The 23,052-nt window shown below is 50.1% G+C and overlaps 1 protein-coding gene across 1 annotated transcript in view; it reads left to right on the plus strand.

Moving 5' to 3' along the window:
- CACNG2 (calcium voltage-gated channel auxiliary subunit gamma 2) overlaps positions 1 to 20,023 on the plus strand; it is a 50,868-nt gene extending 30,845 nt beyond the window's left edge. Inside the window, exons 2-4 of the mRNA XM_086610241.1 lie at positions 15,525 to 15,608; positions 19,053 to 19,193; positions 19,488 to 20,023. Coding sequence (XP_086466367.1) covers positions 15,525 to 15,608; positions 19,053 to 19,193; positions 19,488 to 20,023 — 761 coding nt within the window. The remainder of the gene's footprint in view (positions 1 to 15,524; positions 15,609 to 19,052; positions 19,194 to 19,487) is intronic.
- Positions 20,024 to 23,052: the final 3,029 nt, after the last annotated feature.

Below are 23,052 nucleotides of genomic sequence, written 5' to 3' on the forward strand. Positions count from 1 at the left end.
AGAAGGTAAGAAAATAGAAGAAATTCACATGCAGAAAATTGCTTCAGGAGTGAAAGAAGAGATGAGGGCTTTTTTTTAAAAAAAAAAAAAGAAAAAGACATAGGATCTACTCAGAATTTCAGAGATGAGAGATGGGGCTTCTCCTGGAAGGGAGCCACAGGAACAGGAATGTTTCTTGCTCGTGCTGGCTGTTCTGTCCTGCAGGAACTACCCTTGGTAGGACATGATCTAGGGAAGTCGCAACAGACAACAGAGACAGCGGTATTGATCTCCTTGGGAACTGCAGAGTGTGGGAAATACTCTACTGCTGGGATTATCCCCTTGGTCACCTTTTGGGGAGATCCTGAGGCTGGAGGCCATCTCACTGCTTTCCTCTCTGTAGGATGCTCTGCACCCTACAACCTGTGGCCCAGGATGGGAGATCCTCAGCCCCTCTTGCATCATGATGTTCTGCTGCTGTGGTGGCACCCATCCCACTGCTCACAGACAGCCCTTTCCCTGTGACTGCCTCCCCTTACAGATTAACACTCCCAATGTGTGACCGATTGATTAGGCAAAAGCAATACAGAGACAATGCTTTACCAAGCTATTTAGACCAGATCACGAAAGCACAAACCCAGGTGATTCTCAGAGCCAGAGAGGCCCAGCAGGACTACAGGGGAGACTTAATGCTCACATTAAAACACCCAGCGTGCAGCAGCTATATTATCTTTTCCTTACCTGCTGTTCCACTTGTGTCACTCTCTCTCCTTGAATCCCTGTGCTGACTTCCAGACTCCTTCTACATCAAAATTAGTTCCTCATCTCATCTTCAAGGCCTCACATGGCTCTGTTGGAGCTTGCTCCCTCCTTCCTCTCCCACCCTACTTGGTGCTTGCTCAGCACACCTCCCCCTCCCCAGCCCTGCTCTGTCTCCCCATAGCAATGACTCTGCTCCTTCTCTCCTGCTGCCCTCTCCTCTCCTTTCACAGCACAACCTTATTCACTTCTCTTGTGCCTGCCCCCAGGACTCATTTACTGCAGCTAGTCTTCCCGCGTTAATGACTTCCACTTCTCTTAACGCCCTTGGCAAGCTTTGCCCCTTCTGACTATTAACTTTGTTTACTATATTACATCTTTAGAATGAGGAATGATTCAGAGATACCCAGCCAAAGCCAGGAGCAATCAAGACGTGGACATGCCATAGCTCAGCTTGTGACCTTTCTCAGGCAGTTCCTTCCCTGCATGTCTCAGACCTAATCTGGTCCCCACTGTTTTCCCGTTGACCTCACCAAAAGCAGGATCCAGGCCTCATCGTTGCTGCCTAACGGCTGCCAAGAGCCCCTTCTAAAGGGCTGAGCATCCTCACTTGCTGGTGGCCCAAAGGCTGGGGTCTTTGTACTGTGAAATCTCAGGGGCAAATTTCTGCCTTTTTAGCTGCCAGTAAAACACTGTGTACTCATGATGGCATGTGGAAATACATAATAATGCTTAACACTACGAGCAGACAGCATTAGCAGAGAAAGGTTTTCCCCTCCCACTCACCCTTTGTCTATCTGTTTCTTTCCCGTTGTCAAAATTTAGCATTCTCCGCTGAGAGACTCAGTTTTGCTCTGATGCTTGGAAGGCATCCAGTCCCAGCTCGCTCACTTTCCCTGCCAGTCTCCACAGGTATTCTGTACACAGGGGTCCCAGCTAGTTAAGAAATGCTCTCTCTTCTCCCCCTCCCTGCAGGGGAATCTCCCAGTGCTGGGGTCGTTACAGGATCCCAGTGGTCAGGCAAAGTCATTCATTCTTGCTCTGATGTATTAACCGCCTCTGCTCCACAGTACACCATGAAGTGCACTACAGGAAAAGAGGAGCCCTTCAGTAGAAATGTAGGGCAGCCCTGAAGAGGCATTTACACAATGCATTTGTTATGTCAGGTCACAGAGGAAGCGAGAGGAAAACCCACGCAGTTTTGGTTCTGGCTTGGCCAAAACTCATTTTGATGTTCACTAGAAGTGGCTCCAGGAGAGACAGTTTGGACCAGAGACTAACGCATAGACTGAATTTCATGTTTGAGGTTGACATAACTCTAATGTTGGCTTGGCAAAACCAAGGCCACTGATCAAGAGGGCGAAGAGGGCAAGGTCTTGGTTCACAATGTATCTCAGAAGTTGGTTTTGAAGAAACAGACTGATAGACTGAGATGTGGCGACTGTGGGTAGTGTTAAGTGGACAAGTGGTCTCCAAGGAACAGCTGGCCAGCTGTGCCTTCAGCAGCCACAACGGTCCCAGCAGGACCCAAAGAGAAACTGCAAACATACGCTAAGTAAGGTGCATGATAGCTGACACGAAGTCAGAGACCGGGCTGGAAAAACATGGACAACTATTTTTCTGTCCCACAAAACTCTGAAATTATAAAGCTTCCCATTCTACACAGGGGTGGAACAAAGATGTTTTTTTAAAGCTTTTTTTTAGACTGAAAGCATGAGTTAGATGCACTGAAATCGTCAGCAAGCCAATAGTTCAAGTATTCATCTTATTCAACTGGGATTCAGGTGATCAGGTCAAAGTCTCTGTATCCCTCTGAGAAATTTTCATTGAAAATCTCTGACCAACTTCAAGAGATAAAGACTTCCAGCAGTAGCTGTAGCATGGGCAAAAAAAAAAAAAAGGATTTACTCATGGAGAGACAAACATGCAGTGAGACTGAAATGCTGCCGTTCTTTGATCTTGGCACATTTCTTGACTGGCAACTGCAGTTCAAAGGTAAGATAATGAGGTTAAGATCTAAGGTGCAGCACAACATTTGTTGCCTCACAAACTGCTGTTAGCTATAGCAGTAAATTAGGAACTGAGGAAGGGGCTGGAATTTCAGATCAGTGATTCCAGTGGAGAACTGGTAATTTTTTCCAAGGAAAAGTGGGCAAATCTGAAAGGAGTTTGGGTCTTGGCAGTCTTTAGGAGACAAGTTCTTGTTTTATAGACTTTAAAGCAGGGAAGGTTCAGTTCTAAGGCCTATGTTGTGCCATGTGTGGGGTTAGCGGGGAGGTACGGTTTGGTGTAAGAAGCTCTGATGGGCATGCCTCCAGGTAATACAATCCTGGCCACAGAAGTCGGCTTTGTACCTGGCTTGGACATGATTCAAAACCCTGAAACGGCCTTTCAGGTTTCTAACTGAGTGTAACTGTACCAGATCACATTAGAAATAATATTCCCCAGCCTAGTATTGTGAGTAAATTTTATCCCATTATGAATAGCCTCCTCCCCAGGACGCAAGAGTAATGTTATGTGTAGAGTAGCTGAAAACGCTTCAGAGATTAGCCCTAGCACATAGCTCACACCTACAGACTCTTCTGTAATAAATTAGCGTGCTCAATGGATGAAAAAATATTGGTGCAGCAGCACGGCTTGCAGTCAAGCTTCAAAGGAGTTATTATGACTGAGCAGCAGTACCTGCTCCCCCGTATGCCTTCTCTGGCTGTGCCACAGGTAGTTTCATGCTCCTTCTTCACAGCATCTCCTTCAGCCTCCCTTTTCCAAATCGTCCTTCCCTCGCTGACCTCCGCTCACCTTTCTGGCGGGCATCATTCCTAAATCCAGCACGCTTTTCCCCTCCACGGTTTTCTTTTTAAAAGCCAGCATAAACTAACAGGATACACACACGCACACAACCATAAACGTCTCATGATCCTGTGCTGCTATAAACCAAACACCCTGCTGGCACTGTTTGCTTGTTAAATAAGCCCAGGGCTGTGCTTAAGTCTAACTTTTGTTGTAAGCGCTTCAGGTGAGGGCCAAGTCACTTTGTTTCCTTGTAAATCACCGGGGTACCTGCAACCCAGAGGAAATAACAATAACAAAATTATGAATGTTCTAATAGCAGCCTCTAAGAACTAACACCACTCACAAGACTTGGCATTTGTTTTTCACTCAGCTGCGTAAAAAGAGACCTAAAATCAAATCTGTGCAATATCTACTTTAACACCCAATGTTTGATGTGGATTATGAGTAAAACAGTGAGTTGGAACAGCAGCAGCTCGTCTGGAGACATTGAGAGCCACAGCATAGCTGTGCTAGCGCAGTTTGATCAGACTCACATGGGCCAGACACCCTGTTCAGCCCTGTGGGGTATAGACTGTGTTTACCAACACTTTCTGAACTCCAGTGACTCCAGCAAAAAATAAGTGTGATGTTTGTTTGGTGTGTAACAAAGAAAACCCTGTGTCCCAGCTCTTTCAGCACAGAGGGCACTGCTTTCCCACAGCTTTCACAGAGCAGTCCAGTTGTTACTCCTGATATTTGCCCTGCCAGTGATCGCACCAAAATAATCCCAGGGAATTATGAGTCTAACATTGTTCAGGACCTAGACATGTAAGTCACACAACTCCTCAAATCCTGAATCCCAGTGTAGCTGGAAAATGCAAGAAACAATATTAAGCCACATCTGAATTCAGTGGTCAGGCTGATTGGTAAGGGGCTGCAACGGGGGCTGTCACCACTCTGGGGACACTGGTAAGGCAGGGACCTCCCTTTTCTGGGGTAGCTGGGGACATCAGTGATTTCCTCCGCAGCTGCCAGTAAAGTGACATCAGGTCAGCCCTCCACTCTTCCTGCCCCATCTTCCTTCCAGTTTCTTACTCTTTGTTGTTTTAGAAGCATTTGGGAGGTTTCGGCTCATTTTACGAGTGAGGATTTGCTCAGGAGTGGATTTACTGGGCATGAGCATCCTAAAGGGGTTTGGCATACACATTCCCCTCATCCCAGGGTGCTCCCCAGAGCACAGTGCCAGGTAGCCCTGGTCTGGCTAAGGAAGCTGCACCGGGCTGGGCTTTTTCCAAAACCCCAGTGCTGCAGGGCGAGACGCAGTGACTGCTGGAGGAAATTGCAAAATTAGAAAGTCCTGCTCTCTGCCTCAGAGGTTTCATTTTCTGGTTGTGGGTGGTGCATTCCAGGACATAAAGGGCACCGGGCAGAAAAGCTCCACGAGTGCATGGCCCTGCGTGTTGCAGCTCAAGCTGAAGCGCTGCAGTCAGCAGGGCTTTCTGCCAAGGAAATCCTACACCGAGTTCCCTCCTGGCCATCTCTGGTGGGCTGCCTGAAGGGACAGCAAAAATCCCAGCGCGCTTTCTGAATGGAGTAAGGGATAACCAATATTCCCTGCCTGGGTAAAGCCGCCTCCGCTCTCCGAGGGCAAGCATGTGCGAGCTCAGTGAGCGTGTAATGGCTGCCATGCTCGTCTGCGGAGCCACCGCGCTGGGGGATCTTTCTCAGTGTTGCATGAAGGGCTTTGGGTTCCCTGGGGTATAAAAAGTGCTAGAGAAAACCCAGCCCTTCCCTTGTTCTATTTCCTTGCCTAAAACAAACTTCACACTCATCTGCTGGGCTGGAATAGCCAAAACAGGTTGTGTTTCCCCAGTGCAGCCACTCACCCCAACTCAGGCAATCGTGGCCGGACTCCCAGTTCTCACCCAGAGATCACTAAAGAAAGCAAGCAGTGCCCACCTGCCCAGTCCTTTTCCGAGGGGCTGAGAAGGCAATGATATGAAAGGTCCTGAGGACCACCGGGCCGGGGTTGCAATTTTCCCATGGGAAGCAAGCTGAGGAATGCCCACGCCCTGCTATTTCCCAAAATTTCTACTGCTCGCTGTCAATTATGTCACAGATTTGACAATTCCTACTGCAGGCTGATGATGTTGTGTGGGAGAACACAGGAGACTTGCTGAGACTGCCAAATTGCTAAACACATGTGATGGAGGTCTCTCCCTTCCTCCATGTGTCTGAGCCTTGGAGAAGAAGGGGGAGGAGAGCTTAAGTGGCATAGAAGAGGGAGTCTGGATTGAAAGCTGCCTCTGTCATTGACTTGCTCCATTCTTTGAATTATTTCCCTGAAGTTCTTTGGTATTTTTATTATTAATAACTAATAATAATTTTTGTATAGCGCTTTGCATCCTGAAGGACCCTAAAGCATACCACATACTTCATAAGCTAATTACCAGCTGCAAGCCTAATTCTTCTCTTGGTTGTGACCACATCTGCTGAAGGAGCAGCTCAGAGTCACACTAGATTTACACCAGTTTAACTGAGGACAGCGTCTCCCTACAGATCCGGCTGGATATGTCAGAGACAAATGCAGTGTGGAGTTGGAGATGAAAGATTTGAATTACCTTTTCTCCTCCTTAATAATTTAAAAATTACTAAGGAAATTGCATTCAAAAAGCCTTGTGAACACAGCGTTACAATTGCAAGGTTCAAGATTTGGAGTTTGGGAATAGCCAAGCCCAAATTCACACTAGGGTAGGGGTCTGTAGGGGCTGAGCTCACATCAGAAGCAAGGCACTGCACAGCTCGTGGCTGTGTCCCAGGCTGCAGAGGTCCCTTTTCACAGTGTAAGGACGACTGGTTTTCCCTCTCTTCTTGCATGGTAACTCCATGTCTGTGCATGGTAACTTGCAATCACCTTACCACTGACCCAAAACATGACCTACTGTACAAGGTGAGCCTGGCTCTGTCCTCTGATGCATGCTTGCAGAACAATAACACAGTTATATTTGAGGAGAAAAATGCAACTCAATAGGATGAGCTGAATTATAAATGTTCTAGCACACGGATTTCCTCTGCGTACTTTTGGGGAAAGACTAACCCACCTGAGCTCTGGGTCTGTGAGTTCAAGTTCAAGATGGTTCAGTCCCTACGTCCTCATCCAGCTGGGATGTTGTTTACATGCTCTGGTTTCTGAGAGTTTGATGTTGTAACCCTATATGCAAAATCTGTCCTAGTTACAATATTGTTGCTGTGATGGGGGGGGGGGGGGGGAGGGGGCAAAGAAAAGAGAAGCAACAGCTCTTAAATACTCCCTTTATCCCATCCACCTCTTTCCCTCCAGGCTTACATTAGTATCTCCCTTCCTCTGACATCTGGATGTGCAGCCGCAGATTGGGATTGCCTGTGGTAGCTGTGGAGTATCTCCTCTCCTCCCACACCTTGTGCACATCATTTCTCTCTCACTGCAGATAATTGCATCACCCTTCCTGTCACTCGGCTCACAGTTGTAGTGTCACATTTGACTCGTTATACACATGCACAAATGTTCTTGCTACAAATTGCCAGATATTTTTTTTTAAATCCTCTGTAATATCTTGAATTCTTTCACTTGCCCCTTCTGTTTTGCTTGGACTTCTCCCCATGTCCTGATCAAATTCTGTCTTCACTTTTTTATCCTCCACCCCAGCAGTTTCAGCACTTTAGTTGTGCTCCTGGAGTTTGAAACCCAACATCATGCTACAACATCTGAGCATAACTGTTTACAGACTCTTTTCTCAATTCTTTTTCTGGTTCCCAGCACATTTAAAGACCAGTTCTGCCCCTGCTTGCAAGGCAACAGCTTTTACCTAATCAGCTGACATACATTGAAAACTCTGCAACAGGGCTTGTACACCAAAAAGTTTAAATTTTTCCTACCTAGAGTGACACCAGTCACTCTAACAACTGCAGAAATAGTTTGTAACGTCTCTGCTGATGGATCACAGGTATTGTCAATGCTTTGCACATTCATTGAATCACACAGGAAAATATCAGCTAGAAAACCCAAATTATTTCATTGACATATATATGAAATCATAACATATAGATGTATATATAAAACATTTTAATTCAGAACACCAGCACAGCAGGGAAATGCAAGAAATATGACATTAGGAAGAGTAAAGTTATCCACAGCTTTAGATGAGCTAATAGATTTTTGTGTTTGATATGATTTTCAGAAGAAATTCAGCTCAGGTTTGATTCTGACAAAGGCTAGAAAATAGAGGCAATTGTTTACCAGGAGAGATGTCTGTACTGGATGTATGCAAAAAGGATTTTTTGAATGATTTTTATTATCGCTGTGTTGAGGTTTTTGATTTGTAACTTGGGCAGATGTCTAGTAGTCCCTGAAAACCAGCCACCCGCAATGCTTCAGCTCGCAAAGCTCAAACGTGCTGGATTTGTGTTTGCACCAAAATGCCTTCAAGAGCCTTTGCCCAATTTTCCCAGCCAATCTCGCTCCCTGCCTGTGACAAAGCACGGGAAATTTCAAGCCACAGCGAGGATATTTTTGAAAGTTGCAACCCTGTTAAAAAAAAAAAAAAAAAAAAAAGAAAAGAAAGAAAGAAAAAAGAAAAAAGAAGGTGTCTATAAATGGAAATCTTCATATAATCTTAATAACAGATTTTGCTACCGCTGCATCCCCACCCACGGACGAGGAATAGCTGTAGCCAGCTCTGAGGCAGAGTCCACGGCTTCTCGGCAGCGCCCTGCGGCGTTCCGGAGCGGGCGGGAAGGCGAAGGAGGCTGCTGCCTCCCAGGGAAAACGCAAAGCGGCCGGGAGCTGGGAGCAGGCGCGGGGTCCGGCCGCGACGCAGCGCGATCCCCGGCCGCTGCCGCCGCCGCCGCAGCGCCGAGCGGGCGGAGCCTCGCCGGGCACCGGGCGGGTATCGCCGGGCACCGGGCGGGTATCGCCGGGACGCGGTGGGGCTCCTGCGCGCTCCTCCGCGCTCCTCCGCGCCCAGGCTCTGCGGCGGGGCACACCCCAGCCGCCTCCGGCTGCACATGAGGGGTCTTCTGTCGCTAGCCCCTTCTCCTTCCCCGGGTGGCTGCCAGGGAAGGCTGCATAGAGCAAGCGAGGAGCTGAAAAAGGCAGAGTAAGAGCTGGGCTTTGGCTTGGGTGGGACTTCTCTCCCCGGTGCTCGGTGGCCGTTCGCTCTACCTCTCTCCTTCCACCTCAGTGCTACCCCATACTGGCTTCTCCTACTTTTTTCTCCCTTGCCCATCTGTGCCTGCATTTATTTTCGTATTTATTAACCATCTCCTGACTAAACTCAGAATTGGTATTATAAGGCCGTTTTACTGCTGTAGCTTCAGTCATTGCTAACGTGCTGTGATATACCCCTTCCTTCACACCCATCAAGGCAGCAGTGGTCTGTACGGCAGTGTTTGTACCATTTTTACTGCAGTTAACACCCTTTATCATCTGATCCTTGGCAACAGCTGTAATAAACATGGTTATTAACAATAAGGTGAGGAGAGCTGGTATAATGGTTCTACCTTGTAGGCAGGGGGGATATTCTTTCATAACTATAAGATCAATTTCTATTTTGCATCAGTTCTTTTACAGGCTTCTTCACCACAATATCTGAATGATTTCCAGTGGCACATTAAGTGATGGGGCTTGATATCAGTCACATGTGGTTTGTTCTTTTATCCTCTCCCCGGGGAGAGAATTATGTATGCAACATACTGGTTATGTTGCTAGGGTTTTGTTTGGGTTTTTTAACATATGCACTGCTGCATGTTTCTGTTGGAGAAGACTACATCAAAGCAGTCGCATTGCACTCGGACAAGAAGGTGGTGAGATTTCTGATGGTCCTTTGTTCCCATGAGATCTCTGCTATTGTCCCAGGCTCACTCCCACAGATTCCCGTTTGCTGCCCCACTGAGCTTCACCCTGTAGTGTAAAGTTCCTCTGTCCCTGACGAGAGCTGGAGACTCTTTGCTCTTAAAATAACCCGCATGAGTCAAAAGGTATTGCCACTAGCACAGCATCCCCTGCCGCTGCGCAGGGTCAGAGCTGCTAGAACAGCACCTGCTCAAGCACCAAAATGTCCATCCCTTGTGGCACTGTGGCTACGTTTGCTGGTGTAACCCTACACCCTGTAACCAGGGCCTTTAAACATGTACTGAGGCATGTGAAAAGGTGGCCTGATTTTTGTAAGGTGCTATCTATGGAGAGATTCCCCAAGAGGGACAATGAGTACTTTTGAAAAGCCAGCCTTTGTTTTGGGCACGTCAGCACAGGTGGGTAAAAGCAGATGCCCGCAAGCACTGTCTGTGCTCCCTCTCACTGTGCTCTTCATCAGCTCCAAATCCCCCAAAACGATGAGTGCACTCAAGTGCTTCATTCTTGGAAAGGTGGAGAGCAACCAAAATGCCTTCGAAGGGCTTCTCCAGTGTTTCCCTTGGCTCTTCATGAAACCTCACTCCTTCCTCTTGAAGTCATGTCAGGTTGGGCATTAACAACTCAGTGCTGGTAGTGTCATTTTTCACATGGACAGCAGACCTCCTCTCGTGGTTTGGGAGCCCTTTGCCAACACGTGTAAGAAAGACATGCCAACAGTTTGCCATGTAGCTGTGGAATTTGTCTTCCCAGCCCAGAGGCTGGCTCTGAGCCTCACTTCGCCACCTGGTACCAAACGGACTCCGCTCAGAAACGGGGTCCTGGAGCAGAAAGAAATGTTTGTGTTTGTGTCTGACTACTCGCCCTTCGTGTGCCGTTTCTCACATTTCCTTCATGGGCAGATAGGAAATATTAGTTTAATCTGCAACAAGCATTGCTTCTAAGGCAGGAATCACAAGTGCGAATATGGGAGAGTTTTCGTGCACGTGCAGCCTTCACATTTATCTGGGAGAAGGTCACATCAAAGATGAGCACGTTATGTTTGAACTGGAAGGTGGAGAGAATTATCTGGCCCAAATGATCCAGTGTCTGATCACTTTGATATTTTTAATATAAATATCCTCAGGCTATTTCCCTGAGGCAGGGAAATACCATTATTCCCATTTTGAGTGAAAGAGAGGGGAAGTTAAGTGACTTGCCTAAAATGATATAGGGAGCATGTGGCAGAAAGAGGTACTGAATCCTTGGCCAACACCAAGCCACCTTTCTGAGCTTTTAGAGACAACAGCTATATCCAGCCCCCTTTATTTATTTCTCTAGAAACCATCATGCCAAAACCTCTGCTAAATTAGAGAGTGAGACTGAAGGAAAGCTTTCAGTGGATTGCTTTTTTCCATAAATGGAAATATCACAAATCATTCTGGGAAAACAGGTCTTTCTGTTCTCTTCCCTCTTTGTCTGCTTCTCTCCTTTTGGACGTCTTTTCCTCTGTCTCTGGCTCCCAGTTTTCAGATGTACAGTCTTGATCATTTGAAAGTGTTCCTACCCCGCGGGAAGGGAGTAGCTTTTCATTCTTTGGAACTCACTATTTTGCAATGGATCGCACTCTGCAGGCAAGCAAGACTTCTGAAAGAGACAGGGTTGCACAAAGCAGCACAAAAATAAACCATATCACCAATACCAAGCCAGGTTCTCATCGGGGGTAACTCGGTCTGACGCTCCCTGCAGCAGAGCTGACAGCTGCCGGCTGTCCTGGATAGACAGCGTGTACCCAAACGATGACCTGGCCACATCAGAGGAGGTCTCTCTGAGGGCTGAACGTGCAGTCAACGTTGATTTTTGTGCATCTTAGACATCAGTCCCTCTTGGCAGTACAACAGGTTGTCTCTGCTCTTAATACCCTGGCTGGGCAACTTCTACCCTGGTCCAGGCACTGGGGAGGTGCCTGTTGCACCAATCCCAGCTCCTCCAGCCTGTGTTCTCCAAAGCTTGGGCACGCAACAAGCAAACGGTGGGGATCTCATCTAAGGACTCCCAGTAACACCAAGGCGACTTGGGAGCTGCTCTGTGATTTTCCAGGGACCTAAGCATTCCCAACCTTTCTGTCCCGAGACAAGTCAGAGCTCCTCCCTGCCTCCTTTTCAGCCTGCACATCCCAAAGAGGCTGCTCAAGGGGTGCCCGCACTGATACGCCAGTGAGAGGGAGGTGGCTGCAATGAATAAGAGAGACCAAGAAAGAGGAGGAAGATCTAGTGGGTGAGCACAAGAAAGAGGATGAGGGGAAAGCCCAAACTGTGCTAGGAGAGCTGCAGAGAGGAGGTGGAAGTGCGTGGCTCAAGTTTCTCAGAGAGATGTGCTGGAGAAGCCAGAGAACTCAACACCTGCCTGTTTCAGGGTTCGCAGCGTGAAACAGCTCAAGTCGGGAAGGGCAAAGGGACACAATTACAGAGGAGACATTACTCTTACTCCCTTGAGGGTCTCTCGGAGCCCTGCACGCTCTCCCAAATAATGATTTGCTCTTGCTCAGGCATTCAGGAGAGGAGTGTTAACTACAGGGTGGCCCATGGTTCTTCCCTCCCTGGCTCCGCAAACCGCACGTGCGGCACGAGAAGAGGCTGTTGTGTCAGACCTCAGCAGCATTGCTGAGCTGCTCCGTCCCCCTCCCCGCTTCCACCAGCACAGGTGCCAGCGAGGCTGCTGCACTGTCTCAGCAGGCCACAGATGTCCGCCAGAGAATTGCCAAGTGACCTTGGCGCAAGAAGTGACACCGAGGCCTTCCCTGCACGGAGCAGGTTTCTGAACCACCACCATCCGTTGTTCACCTCCTCCGTGCTCGTGCACAGCTGCTGGCACCAGCGCACCCACACCATGCCCTCTTTCACGCATCCCCGTGCGGCATGAGGCAGAGGACTGCTGTCACCCCCGTTTCACAGGGTGGGACTCTAAGGCAGAGAGAAGAAGCGGTTTTAACAGCATGCCTGTGGCGGAGAAAAAACTGAGTCTTGTTCTCTTATATTCCCATTTAGCGCATTAATGACCTAAATTCTGCATCCTTTCCCCATCCATCGCCCAGAGGAGCTAGGAGGCATTGGAGGAGAGGCTTTGGTAGCACAGGCGAATAGTCAGCACCCGGAGTCACGGTGCTCTGTGCTGAGCACAGACAAAGCCAGGGCTAAAGTGGGACCAATGCCACCCACCTGCCCTCACGCACCCCGGCAGCGTTGAGCCAGGGAGGAGGATCACCCTGGCGCAGGGCATCAGCCTGCGGTGAAGGGCAGCTCCTCAATGCCGCAGCATTTTAAGCAAGCCAAGGCCGGACACCCCAATGGCCAAGCACCCTGCGGAGCTAGACCAGCAAGGCCCTTTGGATGCTCAGCACCAGAAGCAGATTTTCAAAGAGCCTGTGCATCCCCTCACCCTGCCTAAGAGGCTGAACCTCCAACTAGCTATCCCACACAAGTCCATATAAAAGACACCCTGTATAAGATGCAGCATCTTTCCCAAGCAGCTTGATTCTTCACAGAGGAGTTAATCAGGCTCACATACAGCAAGAAACGGAGTGGAGGAGCGGGAGAAGAGAGGAAGCAGGGAAATGATGGCACAGAGCGAGGCGGGTTCCAGATGCGTTACCTCTTCCCTCCCTGGCTGATTCCAAGTGGGGGAGCTCTGGCTGTGCACCAGAAGCCTGGCCTGGGAGGTACACCCAGGCTCTGCCGGCTCTGACCGCTCCCCCAGCGTGTACGGGCAGGAGGCAAGCAACGTTCAGGGTCTGCTGGGCAAGGAGCTGAAATCTGAGGCTGGAGACTTCCCCAGTGCCTTGAAGAGCAGCCGTGTTCACATGCACTGTACAGCAGCCGAAGGACCAGGGTGATGAGCTGCTTGTCTGTTGCGGGCAGATAGCCCCAGGCAGTCAGGGGCAAGCAAGGGAAAGGACCTTCTTCATGCTATATCTGCCTTTCTCACCGGTATTTAAGTGGGCAAGTAGCAGGGTGGGAGTGTGGCAAGGTAATTTGCTTGGCTATGAAGCTTTCCTTCCAGAAAAGCCATGGCTGAGAAGCAGACACTTCTTGAACAAGGTAACTAGATTGAGGATGAGTGGTTAATAACCTCCTTTCATAACCCACAGTTTCAATGTGGGAATGACACTTCAGAGGTACATGGAGAGGCTTTGTTCCCACTTTCTTCTCCTGTTACTTACCTCTTACATGCACACACGCTCCTCTCTGCTATCTCTAGCCTCTTCATGAGAGCTCTTTGAACTAGCAGTTAAAGGCAATTAAGTATTTCAGAAGCATCAGACACAATCTGACTGGATGCAGAAAGAGCCGAGCTTGGAGCTGACCTAGAGAAACCCGAGCTTGGAGCTGACCTAGAGGAACTCACCTGCCTGCCTTCTATGGCTATTTACTCAGCACTGCCTCTCAAAGCATCCCAAACCTTGCTCCAGCAAGGCATGGCCTTGAGAAGAAACTCAGGGGGAATCCTTTGAGCTTGGTCCTTCCTCCAGCTATTCCCAAATACCTGAAAGATCATTGGAATTCATCTGGAATAAACCTTCCAAGACATGACTCAGGGACCTGACATGGTCCCTGCTGGTCTCAACCTGGGCAGGGTCAGTCTGGAAGAGCTCTGAGTTCCTCACAAGCAACTCTTCCCAGAGGCAACAACCACAATTGTGGCGGCTTCATTGTCCTCTCGCCCTGTGCACCCAGTTGATCCAGCAGCTGGACTCAGGGCCAGGGTGGCAGAGGGCTTTCCCAGGTTGCCACAGCATTTGTCATCCTCCAGTCTTGGGCTCCAAACTCTTCTGCTGAGGGATCAGCCAGTCTGAGCCACTTTGGTGGATGGCCTCTGGTGAGGGGCCCATGGGATCACCATGCCTATCTATGCACCTCATGCAGACACTGCATTCCTCCCTTCTGGACAAATGATGTCCATCAGTTCTGTGTTAATGGCCAGCCAGTGAAAGAGTCCAGACCGAAATGTAAGGGAAGGTGGAAGAAAAAGATTGAGGGAACCCCAGGAGGTATAATGAAATTGCCTTCCACATGGTCACTCCTGTACAGGCACGAACAACCCAATCCTTTGAGACACTAGTCAACCAGTGGTGACGATGACGTGGCTTGAGTATTGCTTCTCTGGAGTAGTATTCCTGATTTCAAGAGGAGAGAGACATGAATAAGGAAAGTAAGAGCCTGGTAGACCACCAAGATGATAAAAGACTGGGAAGATGCTGCTGGCCTCCTGCTGGGATGGCTTTGTGGAGTGTGTGTGAAAAAGGGTGCCCCATGACTAAAGCTGACAGAAGGCTCTGTACGTAAACCAGTCAGACGAAACTGAGGGTGATGAGCCCAGCTTCTCTCATTTATAGTGGAAGATTTTGCTCCTCCAGTGCAAAGGGTGTTTTGCTGCTGAGCTGCATACACACACTTGCACCAAGCTTCTTGTAGCTTTAGTCTGTGAGAGGACACAAGAGGAGACCTGAAAAAGGTATGCAAAAATAAGCAGGCCTACAGAGAAAATAGATTAAAAGCTTTTGTTCTTCTCGTACTGCACCAGAACAACAGAACGTATCCTGCCCATGAAATGAATAGGCAGAAAATTCACAGCTGAGAGAAACAAAATGCTTTTCCTCCCAAACCTGACTGCCCCACCGTACGCAGCACTGCTGGTATCTGCTGAGACCACGCCGGGTGAAACTCCAGCACCCACAGTTACACTGGTCGACGCTGGGGGAAGGGAGCCTGACCCTCGTGCTTCGCAACATGACCCAGTCTCTGTCTCCTCTTCCCATCCCACCTCCCTCAGAGGCGGGCAGTGCTCTCCTGTCCATCTGCAGCAGGAGTCGTACCTGCTGGCCAAAGCCTCCGGTGCTCTCCACCATGGAGTGCGAGGCGCTGGGCTGGGTGGGCATCAGGCTGGATCCAGATGGTGAATCCCATGTTCCTGTGCAAATAAGAGGGAGATATGAGCACGAGCATGTGAGGAGAGTACCTGGGCACTTAACGGGCATCATACATGAGCTGCCTGGGAGGAAGAGGGCACAGAGGGTGACACAGAGGGCAGCTGTTCCTGCGAGGCAGGTTTTGGTGTTCTCATTTGCTCTTTTTTTTCTTTTGTTCCCTAGGGAATTTTAAAGGTCTGTGTAAGCAAATCGATCACTTCCCTGAGGATGCAGATTATGAAGCCGATACAGCAGAATATTTCCTCCGTAAGTCTGCAGACTCTTCTTGCAGTGGCTCGTAGGTGCGAGCGTCGGGTGCCTTTTGCTTTCTGAAGGTAGGGTGGTGGAGATGCTGGGCCCTGTGAGGCTCAGCAGGCCAGAGGATGTAACCTCACAGCCTCCCCACCCCCAAAAACGCTGCGCTCTCACCTCCCTGGGGCCCTGCCCATGAGACAGTGCAAGTTCTGAACTCATAGTTACAAACAGTGTCAATTTTTTTTTAATAGCAATTGATTACGATATAAATCCAGAGTCTTTAATTCAAATCCATCGGAGAGCTGCTGAGCAGGCTTAAGGTCAGGACTGGGGTAGCTGTGGCAGTGTGAGTGTGTGTGAGTGTGTCCTCCTAAAGCAGAGGATGTTTATATTTCCTTACCTGATACTCTAGTTGCATCAGATTTAAGAAATTAGCTGGATCGTGTCCGAGGAGCACCTATTTCTGTCTTCACCTTCCCCTAAACACTGCTTTGTGCATGGGGACAGGGAAGGCAGCCTGGTCGGCAGGGCAGATCCTCATCATGTGTTGCCCTCCCCGATCACAAGCGAGCATTTCCACCTACCCCAGAAGCAGGAGCTTGCTGCTCCTTTAGCACAGCTGAACAGGGATCACTCATCCTCTTAGGTCCCCACCTTGCTATCCCGCCCTCTCTCCACAAGCCCAGTGCCTTTTGACATCAGGAGAAGAGATCTTCTTCCTTCAGAAATCTGAGATAAGAGCTTTTGACCTCCCAAGGTTAAGCATCAGAGGTCTCCAAAGGCAGGGAGTCTTTCAGAATTGCTCGTTGTCATCCAGGCAGGTGTGCTCCAAGCCAGATGTGGAGACCCAGCCCTGCGGCAGAGATGAGAGAGATAATTTAGGCTCTGTGAAGCTCATTTGTATGTGAAAAGAGGCAGATCTTATGCTGCTTCCTCTCGGTTTCCCAAACAGTTCTTCATCCACTGTAAATTGTAAATAACCCAGGGAGATTGCTTCTTTCAGATGCCTTTCTGCAGCGTCAGTCCCTTAATCGGTTCGTGGTCCCTGAAAGGCAGAGCTGAAGACCGGGGTTTGATCTGGTTTGGCACAGCGACTGTGCAGGCTGCCCCTGGGGGCGAACCAGCTCTTGCCGAGTTGTTGGAGAGAGCGAGGAAGCTGCTTGCAGTATCAGCTGCACTTCAGAAAGAAGAGTTGGGGGAAGGGGGCAAGGGTGGGTCTGTTCCCTCTGAGGGAACAAGATCTGAAGACAAAAATTGGCCCAACTCAGGACCTGACGGTGTCCCCAGGGTAGAGCCCTTTTTAAGAAAGAACTAGGTTCAAAGAGGGATTTGGCAATTCAATAAAGGATTACTTGGGTTACTCCTGAGGAAAGTGGGATTTCTGCTGGCTTAGACCTGACTGGAGAGGGACCCCACTGAACAGCTCCTTCCCAGGACTTCTGCCAAACTGCAGTCCCTGGGCTCTCTGCATGGGCGATGCCTCGCAGTACTGGCAAGAACATCTAGAAAGTTGTTTATTAGTATCAGACAAAGCGATTCTCTCACTCAGGGGACCAGGACAATTGCGGGGCAGTGTCCACGGTCTGGCTAGAAGGGCTCAGACTTTATTTCTGCCAGCTGTCCACACAAAGTAGAAGCATCCCTGAGTTTCTCTGCCAGGAGACAGTTGAGTTAGAAACTAGACAAATGATCCAAACAACATCGTGAGTCCTCTTCTCTTTAGACCAAAGGCTCTAGACCCAGGAAGACCAGATAAGATTCTACCCCTCTCTTGCTGGCATGGTCCTCCTGTGGGGCAGAAAGCAGGGGCTGAGTGAGACTGCTGTCCTCCTCCAGCACGTAATGCCCACAGCTCCCCATGTCAGCCAACAACTTTGTGTTCTCCCAACATACACAAATTTCAGAATTAAGACCCAGATAATCCTGATGTGATCAGGATCAGGCTGCGGGACTGATCGAGCATCCCTCTAGAAACCCTCTGAAGAGAGGACGTCTGCTTGATGTTTGCTTACTGCCATTTAAGCTTCACATTGGTGAATCCCGCCTTGCTTTCCAGAAGCTATTAAGATGGTTATTATCACTATCCTGTTCCCTGAACCACAGCCAGGCAGAACTGGAAAGCAAGCAAGAGAGTTTTCTCCCTGCCTTTTGCATTCCCCATTGCTAGGCCACCCCCAAGGAGTCAACTGCTTGTGCCTGATAGGACCCTGATGCCAACAGGGTCTTTGAAGTATGGTCTCTGCTTGCTTAGGAAAAAGCCCTGTGTTTGCTTCAGCGGGGTTCATTCTTGCAGGCAAGGAGGGATTAGCTTTCATCTCCCCTTCCAGATCTTTGCTCCACAAGCAGAACTGCACCAGCCCATGTGATGCTTTTCTTTATCAAACAAGGCTTCATTTCACACCTTAACAGCTTATTTTATTTTGGGAAGGGAGGGGAGAAGGCCTTCCTAGTTAAAAAATACAAATATTGGCAACACGTACTCAGGCAGACCATTGGTACCTGCTGAAGAGCCCACAAGCAGTGTGTGCATGCGTGCCTGTGTGCGCGGGTGTTTGTATACACAGTCCTGGCCTTTCGCTGCGTGAATACGAGAGAGTCCCCCAGAAGCTTTGGGGTATGTTTTGCACACGCGTATGAGCGTATACGTGCATTTATGCCATTGCCCTCTGCTGGCTGAGCTCTTTCCGTATCGACCGATGGAGAGGGTGCGTGTGTGGGAGCTGGCACATCCGAACCCATCACTGCCCTCTGGAAGGAGCCCAGTCATTTAATCACTAGGATAAGCCTCGCGTTTCAGCATGCAAGGCTGGGACTTTCGCTTCTCAGTCCTCACGGCAGCCGCAGAGCAGTGCACAGCACCATGAGCTCCTTCCCAGCCCTGGAAAAAAAAAAAAAAAAATTCTCCTTGAGATGCTTGTGCTCTTTCGGGAGGATTCGAGATTGAGCAGCTCCGTGGGAAGCATTTGGGTTGCCGCTCTTTGAAGAGCGGGCTGGAGTGGCAGTGCCCCGCAGGAGGAGAAGCTGGATGATGCCCAGGCTCCCTCTCCGGCCCGTAGTCCTCCTGAAAGTGGAGGAAAAGACAGTGTGAGGGGGAACAGGTAGCACGGACAGGCTCCCAGCTCAGCCGCCGGCCCTGCAGCCCCCTCCGCCTCCCCGCGCCAGGCCACCGGCTTCATGACAGTGTCAGCAGCCAGGGTGTGGGGGAGCTGCTTGGAACCACTCTCTTTTTCTGACACACGTTGTTTCTCTCTCCCTCCCTCTGTCCTCAACCACCTTTATCTCTCCTTGAATTACTCCCCAACCCCGCACGTTACCTTCTGTCTCTCCCCTTCACCCCTACTCACAAAACGTGCTCGTGTTCCCCCCATCCCCTCGCCCCGGCGCTGTTTCCGTGCTGTTTTCCTCTCTCTCACACCTGGGCTGTTCTTTCTGCCCCACTTCCTCTCTTCTCCGCAGGGGCTGTTAGAGCCTCTAGTATTTTCCCGATCCTGAGCGTGATTCTGCTTTTCATGGGTGGACTCTGCATTGCAGCCAGCGAGTTCTACAAAACCCGACACAACATCATCCTTAGTGCCGGCATCTTCTTCGTGTCTGCAGGTAAAGGGATGCACAGGGCCTGACGCCCTGGAGATGGGCTCCAAGGGGTGGGAGTCTGCCCAGACAGGTGTTTGGAGGGAGATGGTTTCCCTACATCCAGTGTCTCTCAGGGACCAGGAGTACAGCCCAGGGATGTGGCAGGCACTCAAGGAGGGTCTTGCCTGGTTTCCCAAGGAAAGTTGCCCACTAGGAGCAGATGGGTCTCCCACTCCCAGGGGCAGTGGCTCAGCCCCCCACCATCTCGCTTAGCCCTCCTGACATATCCCTTTCTCTCCCCCCCCAACTGGCTGGCAGGTCTGAGTAATATAATTGGCATCATCGTATACATATCAGCCAATGCTGGAGACCCCTCCAAGAGCGACTCCAAGAAGAACAGCTACTCCTACGGCTGGTCCTTCTACTTCGGGGCCCTGTCCTTCATTATAGCCGAGATGGTGGGAGTGCTGGCTGTCCACATGTTCATAGACCGGCACAAACAGCTGCGCGCCAATGCTCGTGCCACGGACTACCTCCAGTCCTCCGCCATCACCCGCATCCCTAGCTACCGGTACCGCTATCAGAGACGCAGCCGCTCCAGCTCCCGCTCCACTGAGCCTTCACACTCCAGGGATGCCTCTCCCGTCGGGATCAAAGGGTTCAACACCCTTCCATCAACAGAGATCTCGATGTACACCCTGACCAGGGACCCGCTGAAGGCAACAACTACCCCCACCGCCACCTACAACTCCGACAGGGATAACAGTTTCCTCCAGGTTCACAACTGTATCCAGAAAGAGAACAAGGACTCTATCCACACCAACACAGCCAACCGTCGGACCACCCCGGTATGAAGCCGTTGCCAGGAGCTGAAAATGGGGCAGGAGCGGGCAGGAGGAGACGAGGTGGGCTGCAGGGTGGGGAGGGTGGAAGGGGGCAGGGGGCAGAAGGGGGGTGGGAAGGAGGAGGTGGAAGTGCCCCTTGGGGGGGTGGGTACCTTCCCAACTCAAAAAAAAAAAAAAATCCAAAAAAAAAACAACAAAAACAAACAAACAAAAAAAACAACTACGGAAAACCAACGAACAAGCAGATAAGCAGACAAACAAGTGAACGAACAAAAAAACCAAACAAACATACGAAAAGGAAACCAGAGGAGAGAGACAACAGTGGAAAAAAAATCTCTAAAAAAAAAAAGAAAAAGAAAAAAGGAAAAAAAAGAAAAACTTTAAAACCAAGAGAGATTTAAAAAATAGAAATAAATTTAAAAGAAAATGCATGATTTCCCATGTACCATTATTTTAACATTTAATAAAAACAGACTTAAAAAAAAAAATAAAAGGGAACCAAGAAATAACAAATGACAATAAACCAAGTGGGAGGAGGAGGAGGAGGCAGCTCTTTGGATTTTGGGGGGTTTTATTCTTTAATTTTAAAGTTTGTTTCCCACTTACCTTTAACGCTGCACAGGCTCCTCCGGGGACAGGAGATGGTGGTTCAGCCAGCAGTGACTTCGGTGTCCTTGGGTGGGTTACGGAGGATCCCAGGGTGGCGGGATCAAACGTGACCTGCTCCGTTCCTCTGGGATCTGTGGGGATCCACTCTGTTCCCCCTGGATCCACGAGGATCTGCTCATCCCCCACAGGTCCATAGGGATTAAGAGGGAATCCTGTCCCTAGGGATCGCAGGAGCCAATGCTGGATCACCCCTCCACAGTGTCCCCATGGGGGGTCCCTGCTTCCCTGGCCCTGGGGACCCTGGAGTTAATGGTGACAGTGCAAAAAAGCAAACAGACGCAGTAAATAAAGACACACACACAAGAGACAAAAAAAGGAGAAAAAAAAAAGTTTCTTAAAAAAAAAGTGGCAATTTTTTTAATAAAACAACGGCTATAAATAAATGTAAATATAATAAGTGGATTTACTTGCAAGAAAAAGAGATAGTATTTTTTTCTTTTCATTTTTGTTTTCTCCAGCTTTAAACTGTGAAAAAAAAAAAAAGGAAAAGACAGCGGGAGCGGAGTGGGAGGTGCAGGCAGAGGGCGGGGGGCTGGTGGAGGGAACTGGGGCTCCCGTCCCTTCAGGACACCGCAGGCGGGGGGAGATACGGGTGGCCAAGGCCGAGGGCAGCGTGCCGACAGCGAGGCAGCACTTGTGCCCACGCGTGCCTGTGCTTGCACATGCATGCCCAGGCACGCACACGCTCTCCTGTGAATGCTCCGGAGGCTCCCTGGGGTGGCCATGTGCTCCCCCAAATCTGCCCGGGCCCCTCTTAGGTCCCGCCAGCGGGGCTGCAGCCATGTGGGGGCACGGCATGGCCCAAGCAGCCACCCCTCTGAAATCGCTCCATCAAGGTCCCGGCCCCCTCCCTCCCTGCCGTGCCAGGAGCCTGGCCCCAGGGGAATCGGGGCCCAGGGGTGCCAGAAACTGCTTTTAATCCAGCTTCCCCCACGATGATCACTATGGATACAGGTGGGAGGGGAGGGGAGGGGGCACCAGGGGACCACAGGGTCGGGGGAACTCTGCGACACCCTGCGCGCCACCAGCCAGCCCGGGGCAAGAACAACGTCCCCGCGAGGGCTGCTCCCCAAAAGTGGCAGCACCCCGGGCGGGTGCAAGGCTGAGGGTTTGCAGGATGGCATCGCCAAACCCTTCGGCAGCTCAGACCCACTTTTCGACTTTTTTTTCCGTCCCTGTTCCTGCTGCTCCAATTTTGGGAGCCGCACAGTTCCCCGCTTCGAGTCCCAGCGGGGTTTCTGCTTAAAAGCAGCCTGATTCTCCCTGCACCCTCCCCGCCGCTGCTTTAACCCCCCCATCTCATCTCTGGGGCAGGGCAGGTGGCAGCAGTGGGAGGGGGTCACCCCCAAAAACGGCATCACAGAGCAAGAGGAGGATGCAAGTGGCTCAGCTGGGTGTCCGGACCCCCCCCACCGCTGAAATCCCCTCCCGTGACCCCCTAGCCCTTTAAAAAAGATTCACAGGAACCCCCACCCACCCATTCCCAAAGACCCCCAAGGAATAAGTTAAAGCTGGTTTTCCAGACCCCGGCACAGAGGGAGGGCAGTGTTGGGGTTCCCATCCCCAGCCACCCTTGCCTGCCCGATGTCATGCGGAGCTGGGGAGCATTCACAGGGCCGAGCACTAGGAAGGGAAGAGCGCGGAGAGAGCGGGAGGTGAGGGCTGGCGGGAAAGCTTTTTTTCCGAACGTGTTGCCCATGTCCAGCTCAAACCAGTACAAGAAACCAACCTCCATTTTCTTTATTTCGTGGTTTTTTTCAGACTGTTAAAAAGAAAAAAAATTTTAAAAAGAGAAAATGACAAAAAAAAAAACCTGGTACATGAAATAAAGATTTTTTTTTTTTATAACTTGGTCCTTGTTTATGTGGCTTTACTGGGGGGGGGGATTTGTTGTCCCGCTGTGCCAGAGGAGCACCTGGAAACCCAGCAAGAGAGTCAACTGTTGCGGACAGCTTTGAGCTCTTCAGCAGACGGTCTTGCTTCAACTGCTCTTCTCAAGCTGGTCTTTGCAACACAAAGAGGAAGGAGGAGGCAAGAGAAGATGGGTTTGCATATCTTTTTTTGAATTAAGTGCAGGTAAACTCAAGTCACTTGTGTCGGCTTTCCCTGCTGCCCTCCAAAACACCTGCTCCAGCACCCATCGAGCCCCCAGCATCGACCCTCCTGTCCTGTTCCTCCCAGGGTGGTGTAACCATGAGGGATAACGCCCCAACTCCCACTTGAAGACAGCGGCTCTTGTGGCAGCAAGCCAGGAATCACCACTGAGCTCAGAATTCGTGCAGGCTCAAGAGCTCAAAAAAGAAAGAAAAGAAAGTGGGCCTGACGTGTTTTTGGGGTTTTGTTCAGCCGCTCATGGGATTTCTGGTGAT

Source organism: Tauraco erythrolophus, chromosome 4 (assembly GCF_009769465.1).
Source record: "Tauraco erythrolophus isolate bTauEry1 chromosome 4, bTauEry1.pri, whole genome shotgun sequence".
Taxonomy (NCBI): Eukaryota; Metazoa; Chordata; class Aves; order Musophagiformes; family Musophagidae; genus Tauraco; species Tauraco erythrolophus.